The sequence below is a fragment of the Dromiciops gliroides genome, chromosome 2, assembly GCF_019393635.1.
Source record: "Dromiciops gliroides isolate mDroGli1 chromosome 2, mDroGli1.pri, whole genome shotgun sequence".
NCBI classification, from domain to species: domain Eukaryota; kingdom Metazoa; phylum Chordata; class Mammalia; order Microbiotheria; family Microbiotheriidae; genus Dromiciops; species Dromiciops gliroides.
This window is the reverse complement of record NC_057862.1, coordinates 355,451,169-355,464,382: the sequence shown is the minus strand read 5'-3', so window position 1 is coordinate 355,464,382 and position 13,214 is coordinate 355,451,169. Positions and strand designations below refer to the sequence as shown.

General features: G+C 47.0%; 2 protein-coding genes across 14 annotated transcripts in view; one reads left to right on the top strand and one right to left on the bottom strand.

Moving 5' to 3' along the window:
- Positions 1-245: 245 nt before the first annotated feature.
- RAB24 (RAB24, member RAS oncogene family) lies at positions 246-3,747 on the top strand. The gene is made up of 8 exons (XM_043982069.1): positions 246-379; positions 791-859; positions 1,257-1,335; positions 1,446-1,513; positions 2,129-2,228; positions 2,561-2,611; positions 2,874-2,936; positions 3,188-3,747. The coding sequence occupies exons 1-8, from the start codon at positions 263-265 to the stop codon at positions 3,250-3,252; spliced, it is 612 nt and encodes a 203-aa protein (XP_043838004.1). The 5' UTR covers positions 246-262; the 3' UTR covers positions 3,253-3,747.
- A 1,542-nt stretch (positions 3,748-5,289) lies between these two features.
- The window catches only part of NSD1 (nuclear receptor binding SET domain protein 1), a 175,691-nt gene continuing 167,766 nt past the window's right edge, over positions 5,290-13,214 (bottom strand). For 11 of the 13 annotated variants that reach the window (XM_043982055.1, XM_043982064.1, XM_043982057.1 and 8 more), the window contains one exon: positions 8,008-12,168. In XM_043982055.1, the coding sequence (XP_043837990.1) occupies positions 10,436-12,168 (1,733 nt within the window). In that variant the 3' untranslated portion in view covers positions 8,008-10,435. Of the gene's footprint in view, positions 6,805-8,007; positions 12,169-13,214 lie in introns of those variants that run through there. The other 2 variants (XM_043982067.1, XM_043982066.1) reach the window with 2 other exon arrangements.

Genomic DNA, 13,214 nt, shown 5'->3' with positions numbered 1-13,214 from the left:
CGTAGGCGGGCGTGTGAGTGTATGTGGGGGGTGGGGGTGGGGTCGAGGGTTCTGGATTGGGGATCCCCGGGCCCAGGATCATTAAGCGCAGGGAGACAAGCCGAACGGAGGTCCCCGCAGGTGTCTCGCGGACTGACAGGGGCTGGCTGCGGGAGGAGACGGGCCGGAGCCGAGGCGCTCAGACGGGCCAGTGTCTGGCGCAGGTGAAGCGTCTCGTTCCCCCCCCCTCCCCCCGCCCCGTCCCGGGCCGGGCCCTGGGAGCATGAGCGGGCAGCGAGTGGACGTGAAGGTCGTGATGCTTGGCAAGGAGTATGTGGGCAAGACCAGCCTCGTGGAGAGATACGTGCACGATCGCTTTTTGGTGGGGCCCTATCAGAATGTGAGTGGACGTGCGGGCACCCAGGCTGCCTGCCCGGGGCGGGGGCGGGGGCCCCGGGCTACGAGGTGGAAGGAGGGCAAGGGGTGGGAGTCGTTAAGGGTTTGGTTGTGAATTGGGGGGGGCACCTTGTCAGGCAGCCCGTTAAGCTGATTTTTAGCCCCAGCTTTGCCCCTGATCCCCCGTGGGAATTTGCTTTTCACTTCCTTTCTCTTTCTCTGGGTTTGCTTCTTTCTTGACCTTCTCTCTCATAGAGTTGTGTGGGTGTGGGTGTGGGGGGGTCAAAGAAAAAGGGAAGTGATAAAGTCTTGCTAGACTACAGTGGGTGGTGTAGGCACGAGTGGTGGTTGTGGAATGGGGCAGTTAGGAAATGGGGGATGACTTGTCTCCTTCCCCCCCTCCCCCCACATACAGACCATTGGGGCAGCATTTGTGGCCAAGGTGATGTCTGTGGGAGACAGGACAGTGACACTAGGCATTTGGGTGAGTGACAGGGACACATCTACACTTACCTGCCCCATTGGATGAAGGGCTTCCCAGGGGATATTTATTTCCTGAGGGAATAAGGCAACCCCACCCAAAAGGCTCTGAACTGTAGAGGACCACCTGGGTGTGAGGGTGTTGGGACATCTTGCAGGGCAGTCAGCTTCTCTTTAATGTACAGAAGCTTAGGATCCCTCTGTTCTGTTCCTGATAAACTGGGCAAATCATCTCCTATGCTTTAATTTTTCCATCTGAGAAATAGCAGGATTGGAGATTATCTGTAAGAATTCAAGATTCTGTAATTGAACCCTTTAATCCTTGGCAATTGTGGGTGGAAAGGTCATCAGTTATTCCCAAGCCAGGGCTCTGAGTTGAGCTTTCACCTGATTCTCAATAGGACACAGCTGGCTCTGAGCGCTATGAGGCCATGAGTCGAATCTATTATCGTGGTGCCAAGGCAGCCATTGTCTGCTATGGTAAGGTTACCTTTACTCCTAGCTTGGGGCTTCAGGATTTCATGAACAGTGGTTTAGTTGGAGGTGGACAGCAGCCTTTCCTCACCCCTTCTGCACTCCTTTATTCCCAGATCTTACAGACAGCAGCAGTTTTGAACGAGCCAAATTCTGGGTGAAAGAGCTTCAGAGTTTAGAGGAAGTAAGTGTACCTGGGAGCTAACCTCTGATCCTTGAGGACCCTGTAAAGTCCCTTAGAAAGTGAGGGCAAGACCTCGATTGCTTTGAGAGGCAGTATGTAGTATTGGAAAAAAATAGTAGCTAATAGTATTAGAATGATGTAAGGGTTTTACAAGGTGCTTTATCTCATTTAAACCTCACAACAGACCTCTAAGACATAGGTATTTCCATTTTACACAAGAGGAAACTGAGACTCAAGATAGGTTGGTTTGCATGTGGTCATACAACTATTCAATGTTTATGACAGGATTTTAAAGTAAGTCTTCCTAACATTTTTTTCCCAGCAATCTAACTACTATACCATTGGATCTCTTGAGAAAGGCAACTAGAGTCAGGAGACCTGACCTCAAGTGCTGATTCTCACACTAATTATCCCGTGACCAAAGGCATGTCATTTTGTCTTTGAGGCTGTTTGCTCATCTACAGGATGAGACTAGTAATATACCTGCAGCACAGGTGTTTAGGAGTATAGCCTCACACTGTTGCCCTGATGGTATCTCTGATAATTGTCTTTCTCCTGAGCCAAGCAGTGGAAGGACCCTGCTAGTGATTGATTCCTGACTTCTGTCCACTTCAGAGCTGTCAGATCTACCTGTGTGGCACCAAGAGTGACCTTCTGGAGGAAGATCGAAGATTGCGCCGCGTTGACTTCCATGATGTCCAAGATTATGCGGATGGTACCTACTGTTCTTTAAGTGCTGGGAGGGAGGGAGCCATGGAAGACTGGTGCCCAGAAGTGGCAAGTTCTTTGTCCCTTACTTTGTCTGTGGGATGGTCGTGGTTCTCTGTCCCTGGGAAGACCCACGTGAGGTTGAAAGGTTTGGAAGCAAAACTCATTCCCTTGGTGGAGTGGTTGGGGGAGGTGAGCTACACCAAGCTCCCGTTTCCTAGGCTTTTCTGCAGCCCTTCAGCCCTCTTCCTTTTATCCTCTTGCTGGCTGTTTATCCCAGGAAGGGCAGGACATGGGCAAGCCAGCCTTACTTGCTCACCTTGAGCTGTGTGTTTACAGACATAAAAGCTCAACTCTTTGAGACATCTAGCAAGACAGGCCAGAGTGTGGGTGAGTATTGTCTGGACCAGGCATCTCAAGACGTGGTTTGTCAGGCTAATTAAGAGGGGGAAGGGGAGGTAGCAAGGCAGACAGTGGCTGAGGAGTTGGAGGAAAGGAAATGTAATCTTGCTCATCTGGGATCCAGGGTCTCTGAACAGTGGGTCAGATAAGGAGGGCAGAATGTGGCCTTATGAGGCAGTGTTAGCTTGTTACAGTAGGAGTAGCCAACCAGGCAGTGGCTAATTTTCCCTACCTCCCCTCTGCTGCCTAGATGAGCTATTCCAGAAGGTGGCAGAGGATTATGTCAGCGTGGCTGCCTTCCAACTGATGACAGGTGAGGTCTTCTCCCAAACTTTGGCCCTCCCTTTTTGCCTAGTTCCTTGATCTTGGTGATTTGGTGCTGAAAGGCAGCATAAGCAATTTGATCTAGTCCTGGGAACTGAAATTACTGGTCTTGAGTAGGTAAGAAGTGGCTAACTAGGATTCAGACCCAGGCAATTTAGGGTCTGAATAGGTAAAACTGCTTCCAGGAGCATGGTGATTCTCTACTCAGTGATGTTAATATTCGCTTTCCTCTCTCTGCAGAAGATAAAGGCGTTGACTTGGGTCAGAAGGGCAACACCTACTTCTACAGTTGCTGTCATCACTGAGAGCCACTCTGTCACCTGGAAGGGGCCCTGCTCGACCCTTGGCTGCTCTCTGCTGGTTGAGGGGCTGTATGAGCTACCCACAGTCTCAGAGGCAGAAAGGGACAGCCATGCCTCCTGCCTGTGCTGGCCCAGGATCAGAGGCGGCAGCAGCAGACTGAAAGGCGAGAGGAAGCCAATTCTGACTCTGGGCTCTCTGCTATTTGCTGGGCAATGCTTGTACCTCTGCACATAATTTAAGTGTCTTCTGCCTTGTAAATAAAGTCCCTCCCCACCTCCCCACCTCCTTACTATTTCTTGGGGAGGAAGGAATGTGTTTATGTGGGAAGGAAAAATTCCTTAAGATTGTTCCTCTTTACCTGAGGACAGGGCCTTAGAGCACAGATTGTGTAACAGAATATCTAGTTGGCCTCTGATTGTGACTGGCCTAATGCAATGTACTGAAAAGTTCCTTTTTCTAGTTTTCTCCTAGGCGAAATACAGGGTTCCTGTTTATGGTGTGGTAGCTGCTGATTGTAAGGGGTTTGGGGGGACATGGTTGGCCATCACAGGATGGGCCAGGTACAAAAAGGGATGCCAGTATTCCAGGCTTGGTCAGAGTGCTGTGCCAATGGAATACTGTCACTAAATACTTGGCCCTGTGGTACTTACATTGGGTTTTTAAAGTTAATTGTCTAGAGATCAGGCATGTTTAGGGGGTCTGTACCCTAACATCTCGTGGTGTATAAATTATTCTTGCAGGTTCTTAAAGACTACCAGTTAGTGCAAGCTCTTGCTGGAGGACAGACAGGCTTTTAGGATGGGCTTGGCCTAGGACCGTCTAGGGGGAACACTAACCCAGAAACACCAGTAGAGTTTTCTTCCAAGCAGCCAGAAATGAAAGCTGTCTAAGATCATTCCAAGTCTCTTCTCCCTTGGCTTGGGGGTGGGGAAGGGAGGGAGAAGATAGCACTTAACAGCAACTCCATAAACCTCCCCTTAAACCAGAGTAAAAAGGTGTCGTGGGATTTGACTTAGTCCAAGCTTAACTGTCAGTTACATTAGTTACAGGGTAAGATTAAGTGTTGGTCATAAAGAGCTGTAACTTTGTCTGGAGGATATTCAGATGAAGGTGGGGTGAAGCTCAGCCCCTTATGCAGAAAAGCCCAAATTTTAAGGGAGAGATGAATGGAGCCAGCAGGGTATGTTATTGGCCCTTTCAACGATGAGAGAGAACACCATTGAGCAGCCACAAGTCAGTCCCCAATCCTGACCTGTGTTTGTAATGCAATTTATATCTAAGCCTTGGTTGCAAAGGAAGTGAGTCCATAAATGAACTAACCACTTGGAAAGTACTCTGGCTATAGCTTCCTTTTTGTAAACCAATTCCTCAAAGTTGACTTCCTCTTCATTCTTCAAAGTCTAATTCTTTACGTAACCTTAGCTAAGTCTTCTGTGATCATCATTTCTCCTTTCAATACCAAACACTGTTTGCATTTCTCTGATGTACTTTTAAATCTGACACCAATTTGGATTGACCAGTCTATATATATATATACACTCCAAGAGGGTAGGAATCATGTTATGCAATCTTTGTCTCCTAGTGTCCAATATGATGCTTACAAGCCCTTAATAAATGCTTATTGGATCGCTAGCTGATGTCTAGGCACATACTGTGGAAAAGCTGGAATCCTGGCCACTAGCAGTTGTCTGGGAGACCATGCCAATGCTGGCAACACTTGTCTATGGAGCCCTGGGTACTCCCATCCCTTTTTCTCAACTTTTAGCTATAGTGTCACCCCATATGCAGTAAGACAAAACACAGGGCCAGGGCAGTAAGAGTAAAGTTAAACTTTACTTTACAGTAATTTTTTTTCTTCTATATACAAAGAATTACAGTACATATCATGGGAGCTCTTAGAGCAGGGCTCTCCTTTTTTTCATTTCACTTACAGACAGCCGACAGTCTAAGGGGAGCAAAAAGAAACTAAGCAATGGTCCAAGACTCTCTCCCCCCCCTTCTCCCTCTCCTAAAAATAATATATATATATATATATATATATATATATATATATATATATATATATTGTCAGCTTCTTTTAATGTGTTCTTTGCCATGACCCTAGTGAGAACTAGAGAGCTGTGATGAGTAAGCTGGTCTTCAACAAGCCTGTGTGCCTCTCCACCCACTGCAACCCCCCCCCCTACACACACACTCTCAGGCACACGCACACAATAAGCACCAAAACACCAAGTGAAGATCAGCCCCATTAGGATCCCTATCCCTACCCCTCCCTCAATCCACATGTGAGAGCTGCCTTTGGCCTAACCATTTCCTCTAGCAAACTGCAAAGTCTCACTTGGCTTTGGGGGTTGGGGGTGGTCTCTAATAGACTTCAAGGCCCAGAGGCATCAGTGCCCATTACAAAACCCCTACTTAAGTAGCAGAGTAGAGGACAGGAAAGCACTGTGAGAAGGTACCACATGAGAATAGGAAATGGTGTTTTGTTTTTCTCTTACATTTCTAGCAAACATTACTCCTCAGAGTGCTATTTTAAAGTAGCTTCTTATGCTCATGCTGTGGTTCAATACCAGTCTATTTTTTTTCCATCCTTGCCCTTCACCAAACAGTCCCTCTCTGCTGCTAGATAGATCACACCTGGTCTAGAAGATAAAAGACAGACTGACTTCGGGCTGCTTATTTAGGAGGGGGGAGAGAGAGATGGGCCCCACCTTCTGACAAAGGAAGGTGGCTGATGCATTTTCTGATCATACACCAATCTGTTCTCTAGGAGCAGCATGTAGAGTCTCCCTTTTGTGGGCTCAGTGGCTCCACACCTTGAAAAACACACTGGCTGGAACAAGGAAGGTCCTATTCCAACCCTATCTTCTGCTCTAAGTTCTTTGATAAGTTGGTACCAGCCCCAGGGGTGTTGAGGGGAGACCTTTAAGGGCATGCTTGTTTTTCATTGGCCCACATGAACTCAACCTAAAGAAAATGCTTTTTTTGTATGAAGTTTCTTGCCCCTAACAGGAAGCACTGGGATTTTTTTTTTTAAACCACCAGCTCCTGCCCACCTTTTGCTCATCCCTTGGCAGTGCTTGTATGAGGAAAATAGCACCATAGATGAATTTTTGTGTACAATGCGATTTAACTATTAACTCTTCTTATGCAGATTTATCACACTAATGCAACCTCTGGACTGGTTGACCCTAGGAAGCTTAGTCAAGAATAATTAGGCACATCCAATTAAAGCCACATATATTATTCATCATTTAGTTTTCTACAACTCTGGAATGTCAGAAAACACTGAACAGCTGGCAGGGGCCTGGCACTGTATTACGTGATAAGACAACTCTCCAACCCCATCACTCCACCACCCAATAGGTATGCAGGAACCGCAGGCCTTTTCCCATTACTAGCCTCTTAAATGTCACTTTAGAGAGCACCCAAGCCAGCAGGAATTAGAAATGCAGAGATCACAAAGTCAACTTCAGCCATTTGGCTGGTGGGTCTCGAGTCAGGATCATAATGTTCCAACGAGAGCCTCTGAGAGGGAAGCCATGGATTGGAACCTGTACAAAAAGTGCAGTAGATCAGAGCATACAGTTAACTCACCCAAGTCCTCTCCTTATCTCTGCCAAAGTGATGCTAATGTGAAGGGCACTCTCCAGCTGGCCTTCAAAATTCTACTACTTACTGGGTCACAGCACTTGGGAAGTAAGTTCCCCTACAACTATTTTTGTAAAGAATCCCTGATACATTTCAACACACTGATTTCTAGATTGAAAATTCAAAATATCTATCTCTCATGGCCCCTTTTCCCCTTCCCCTCCAGGGATTTCCTCTTTCTCTAACATTTCAGCAGTGAAGCAGCAAACGATGATTTAAGTTAATATCTAAGGGAATTTTTGGATCACAAACCCCTGGGTGCTTCAGCGACCATAATTAGTATTGAAAGATGATCACAATGGGAAGAACCTTAGATGTCTGTGGCAGGAGAGGCAGCTGGGGTTTTAAAAGCCAGTACAAACAGGCTCTGTTGTAATGAGAGCCCCCTCTCTCCCCCAATCCCAGGCGTCTAGTGGAGGGAGAGCTGGGGTTGGTAGGGAACATTTATATGTCTGGCAATTTTTAAGCATTTGTCCAAGGAAATGCCCCCCCCCCCCCCGTCCAAACACCACCCCCATCCTGAACCCAGCATAGAATCTTTACTATATTTAGAGTCTATATTTATTTGTCAATGAGGGCTCTTAAGGTCCCCAGTCCCTCCTCAGTAGTTGGCATTTAGGAGGAAGCCATTAGGGCTGGCCTGGTTAAAAACGGGATTTACTTTAATTCCAATTTGCTCCTCAACTTACTTTGAATTTTATAGACATTTCTTGCTAGTCATGAACCATCCTAGGGGTGATTTGTTAAGTATCCCATTTGTATCTGTATCAGTGAGGAGCATGTTACCATGCACTAGCCCAGGGACCATCCACTCAAAGGAGAAACTGCAAAGACATATTAGGCACAGCTCACAGAGGCTGTCTTAAGTTTGAGCCAGGAATGTTTCCCTCACCTGGCTGTCTGGGAGGAAGATGGTAAGACCTTGTCAAAAGGAGGAGGTTTATCAACAGAAAACGTTCAAAGGCCTACCTAGGGTTCCACTCTTTTAGGTCTGCATACCTGCTCCCCTGAGCCTAGCCAAAGTTTCTGACACGAGACTGACTTACTCAGCAATACTACTTAATAGGACAAGTGTCTTTAAAATTAAGACTCCTCCACTAAAAAACTTTTTAAATAGCCTGCACCAAAAATATTCACAGTTTATTTCATGAAACAAAGAGCTAGGGTAGTTTTGTTTTCTTAAACACACAACAAAGTGAAACATAGATTCTGACAGTGCAGTATGGATTCCTTTCTGGTAACAACTACAAGTGCAAGGGAAACAGAGGATAGGAAGGGAATGGGGTGAGCACAGATTCAACACTACAGACAGTCTAGGAGAATTCTGGGGGGTCAAGGGTAGAGAAGACCCTACAAATGTAAGTTATATATATTTATTCTCACACATGATAAATATTTAACATACGGAGCCTCAGTGTTTCTGGGTAGATTTTTTTTAAAATATATTTTCATGGTTTAAAATTATTTTTTTAAAGGAAATTAAAAGGCTTTGATTTTTCTCCTCTTTCATGAGGACTTCTGTGGGAGGAAAAGACAACATTCCTCCCCCACTTGCTGCTGGAAGAAAGCTTAGCAGCACATTCACAGAGCCAACCAAAAAGGGATTAAAGCCCAGTGGGTCTTCCAGAGAGATGTGCAGTCTAGTCAGAGAGGCCTGGAGAGATAGGATTCCACAAGAAGGGAATTCAGCTTTGGGTGCCAATACTTCAGAATAGAGGGGAGATACAAGAATGACCTCAACCCTCTGTCTGGGATTTAGAAATGAGGTTCAATCTTGTCTCTTCCTTAGAGACCAGTTTTGAAAATATAAAGGCTTATTCTTAATGCAGGAAGCAACTCCCTGTAATGTCTACTTGTTTTTCCCTTCCTGGAATGAAGGAGGTAAACTCACATAGCAAGGGATTCCTAATTCCCAAGGGGACAAGGATTTAGAGTGGGAGTTAGGACAAATATAGAACGCTAATAGGGGTGTAAAAGCCATTGCTAAGACAGAATGGCCAGGACAGTGCCTATTGGCTGAAGGCTTCTCCAGTTGGCAAAGCACAGAGGTAATATTTGTTATGGGTAGGGGAGGGCTGGGGAGGGAGAGGGGAGAGAGTACTGGCCAAACAGCACTTCTTGCTGGCAGTCAGTGAACTGGGCTAACCACGGGGAAGGGTAGCACCAACAGTTTTCCCAGTCCCTCTGTTCCCAGTTTAGGGCAGCAGTAAGATTATCAGCAGTTTCAAGGAGTTGTTGCCTAGCCTGGACATTGCTCTACACCATGTCTCCTCAGTCTTAGTTCTTCTGGGGGCTTGTATAGTCCCAGTCATGGGACCAGATACAGTTTTGACCTTGATCAACAAAGCAAAACTCTTGTAAGAGAAAGCAAAATTATTCTCAGGTGAGAGTCAGATGGAGCCTACCATAGAATACAGAGAAAGGAGGAAGTAAATGGTGCCTCATCCTCTTAGGTGAGCAGGTGCCTTTTCTCATGGTTGGAGTAAGGAAATATAACATTAGTTCAACACGCATATGGAACATGCAGAAGCAGTTAATTTTCCTGCACTGGTGTGGGATGCAGAAGCCCATTGATAACCTGGCAAACCTCTTTCCACTGAGACTTAGCACAAGACACATTTAATTCCAAAGCACCTGAGTGTTTGCTGGAGGTGGGCGTGGAGGAAGGCCTGTTTCAGGGGCAGTGCTCTCATAAGAGACACCGTGGCTCTTCTCAAGCCCAGCTCTTTTGCCCAACCACTCGTGCAGAGGCACATCAACCTGTTCTAGTAAGTTTGCGTAAGGAAAACTCTGAGGGCTTGGCCTAGCCTGAATAAAAACAGCAGCTGCCCAATGGGCAACCCATTGTAGCGTTATCATTGTACCCCTCTTAAAAGTGGACCCTGAAGTGAATTCTCTATGTGGAAAGCACATGTGGATTTGGGCATGTGGGGGGGGGGGGACCCACCCACCAGGAGTTATTCTGACAACACAACCACTTCTGGGGGTAGGAGCATCAAAACGCAAGAGACAAGTGGAGCTGAGAGTCCACCTTGACATCATCACTTCCTTCCTGGTCAAAGATTCTCAAAAGGTTAGGAGCTGAATGAAAGGCCATCACTTTCTCTTAAAGCATCTTCCCAGGCCCCTCAAAAACAAGTTCCCTCCCCTCCAAAGGACTGGGGAAGCTCTACTATCTTTCCAACCTGACCACTGGAACTGAATTCCATGCTTGAATCCAGAGTGGAATTTTTATTTCAAGTTTACCACGTGTAAAAAGAAGGAAAAAGGACCACAGTCTGTCTCCTTGGCTGGGGGCCCCACTTAGATTTTGGTACATGGATAACTCGAGTCACCCCCACTGGCTAATGTCACAAGAGTTTCTGAGAGTTGGGGAATATAGGAAGGATGACAATGGAAAAGGGTTGGTTTTTTTTGTTTAGTTTTGTTTTTTTTTTTTTTAAAAAAAAAAAGAGAGAGAGAAAGAAAAGACTTCCCTCCCCAAACAATACCCGAGAGGGCAAACTTTGTCTGGCCACATCGCATTTACTATCATCACTTCTGTTTCGACTCTGCAGGCTCATGGCTGGAAGGGGTCTGGTTAAGAGCTGGTACTGCACTTTGCTCTGGCTTAGGGTCTGGCCCTTTGATTAACCCTTTGCCAAGGGGCCGACAAGTCTGTGCCAATGTCTGTGGACTCCCAGGTGACCGACAAGTCTGTGCCAATGGCTGGTCTGCCCCAGTAGGACCAGGACTCAGCTTGGCTGCAGTCAGCACTTTGCCTGCAGGCCAGGGAGTAGGCCCTGCTGGGGATTTCCCCAGGGCCCAAGATGGATGCTCTGTCACTGCTGACCGTTTCTCTGCTGGGGGAACAAGGTCTGGTGATTTGACAGGGGGCCTAGGGGACTGCACCATCAATGGTGTTGCTTTTGTGGCAAGCCCTGGGGGTTGTGGGGATCCAGCCATGGGTTCTCCTGAGGCTAAGGCTTTGCCGAATGACCCAGAGCTCTGCTCCATTGACACAGGTGCACGTCCTGTGGCCCGGGGAGCCTGTTCAAACAAGTAACCCTTGGCAGGGGGCCGCGGGATCAGTCTGGCTTGTATGAGTGTTTTGCCAGCCTGCCAGGTGTGCTCCACAGGGGCTGAAGCTCTTCCAGATGCTTGGAGGACTGGTTCAGAAGGGTGAACTTTCTCAGCTGCCCGAGGCATTTGTCCCAGTGCTTTGTTAACAGGCCAGGGACTCTGCTCCAGCACTGGTAATTTTTCAGTGGGTTGGGGTGTAATTTCATGAGGTGAAGCTGCTCGTTCCTTTTGACGAGGACTCAGTTCAATGACCATAGTAGCTCGATCTTTTGGCCGAGTATTTTGGTCCACAGGCCTTAGTGCTTTTTCATTAGATACAAGGTTCTGGACCACAGCCGACAGCACTTTTTCTGAAGGTGGGAGTCTCTGGCCCAAAGGGGCAAGGGGCCTGTCTGAGGTCTGGGGTTTAGGCCCAGTTGTCACTGGGGGCTTGTCTGAGGTCTGGGGCTTTGGGCCATTTGTAACTGGGGACTTCTCTGATGCCTGGAGTCTTGATCCAGTAGTAACTACAGGCCTATCTAGTTGCTGAGATTTTGAGCTGAGAGAACCCAAGGACTTATCCAAGGATTGAGGCCTTGTGCCAGCTAAAGCTAGAGGTCTGTCCAACAGTTGGGACCTGAGGCCAGTTGCTACTGAGGACCTGACTGATTGGGGGGATTTGGGGCCTGACAAAGGCGCTTTGTCAGACAGTTGAGGTCTGGGGCTTGTCCCTACAAGAGATGTATCTGCTGGCCTCTGGCCTAGTTCTAAGGGCTGAGGTCTTGGACCTGATACTCCAGGGGTCTTATCTGGTGACTGGGGTGTGGAGTCAGGCATCACAAGTGGTTTATCAGACAACTGTGGCCTCTGACATGTTCCTACTAATGTTTTCTCTGACAGCTGGAGCCTTTGGCCCATTGCCCCAGGGGCTTTGTCCACCATCAGGGGTCTTTGAGCAGGAATCTCAGAAGGCTGCTCTGCTAGCTGAGTGTCTGCACCTGAAGTCAGCGGCACAGGGGGAGGCACGTACTCACGGATCTCCCCAGGCTCCAGAGGGTTGGGGCCACATGGATCATGCTCTGTGCAAGACAGGCGACCATCCAGTTTAGAGATGAACAGCATTCCCTCTCGGTGTTGCTTGCAGAAGGAACTAGGGCACATCTCACAAAAAGATGCAGCTTCTTTTCCACAAACATCACACTGGTGCCATGGACACTCCCATTTCCCTGAAAAGGAAAAAGAATAGTAGTGCAGTATTAAATAGGTACACAGGAGATTATCACATGGCTCAGTAGCACACCCAAACTGAAGGCTTTTAATCCTAATCAACCCATGAGGGGTGGCATATAAATCTTTTTCCTTTAGAGTCATAGCTTCCTTGTCTACATAAGAAAAACAATTTCACACAGTGCTGGGAGGACTAGTTAACAAACATGGGAGGAATGATCCCAGCAAACACTGAGCTCCAGAAATAACATTTGTTCTATAAGGTGTGCAGTAAATGATAATTACTGATGCATCTTACAGCTCTTTGCTTAGCTACAAGTGGAATAGGGGAATCAACCACATATTTACTAGCAAAGACTCCCTCTGGTTCAGGTGCTAAACAGCTTGGTTGAAGGTTCTTGAAAAAAGCACTATGGTGTTTATCCTACTCTTCCTTGCATTCATAGTACATTCCTGGTGGTGGAAAGCTCTTTATCCTCACTTTCTCTGCCCATGGCACAGGAGACACTCTCCCTCTGCCACCAACACGCCACATGCTGGGTCTCATATGTTGGCCTCTCCACAAAGATCTGTATTTCCTGTGCCTGCAGTGAGCCACTGAATGACTGTGGAAGAACAATGGCCTTCACGTCCAGATTGCATATGCCTTGGCACGACTAAGTGCATCATATCACCAATGCCAAACTGTTTACACAGACTCTTGCATAAATTCCTTTGAGATTGTCAGGGAATGAGACTCCCATCACAATGTCCAACAGTTAATTGTTCTAAAATCTCAAGGCTGGAAAAGGTTGCAGGTCATCTAATGTTATCCTGACAAGTGGTCATTCAGCTGCCTCAGGAACACTTGTAAGAAGGAAGAATCCACTATACATCCCCATAGGTGGCTAATTCTGCTTTTGTCTAGCTCTTAATTGTTAAGAACTATGTTTACATTCAGCTCAAAAGTGCCCTTCAGCAACTTCTATCCACTGTCTCTAGTTCTGCAGTCTTAGGCCAAGCAGAAAAAGTCTGATACATCTTGTCCTTTCTGAATTTCTTCTAG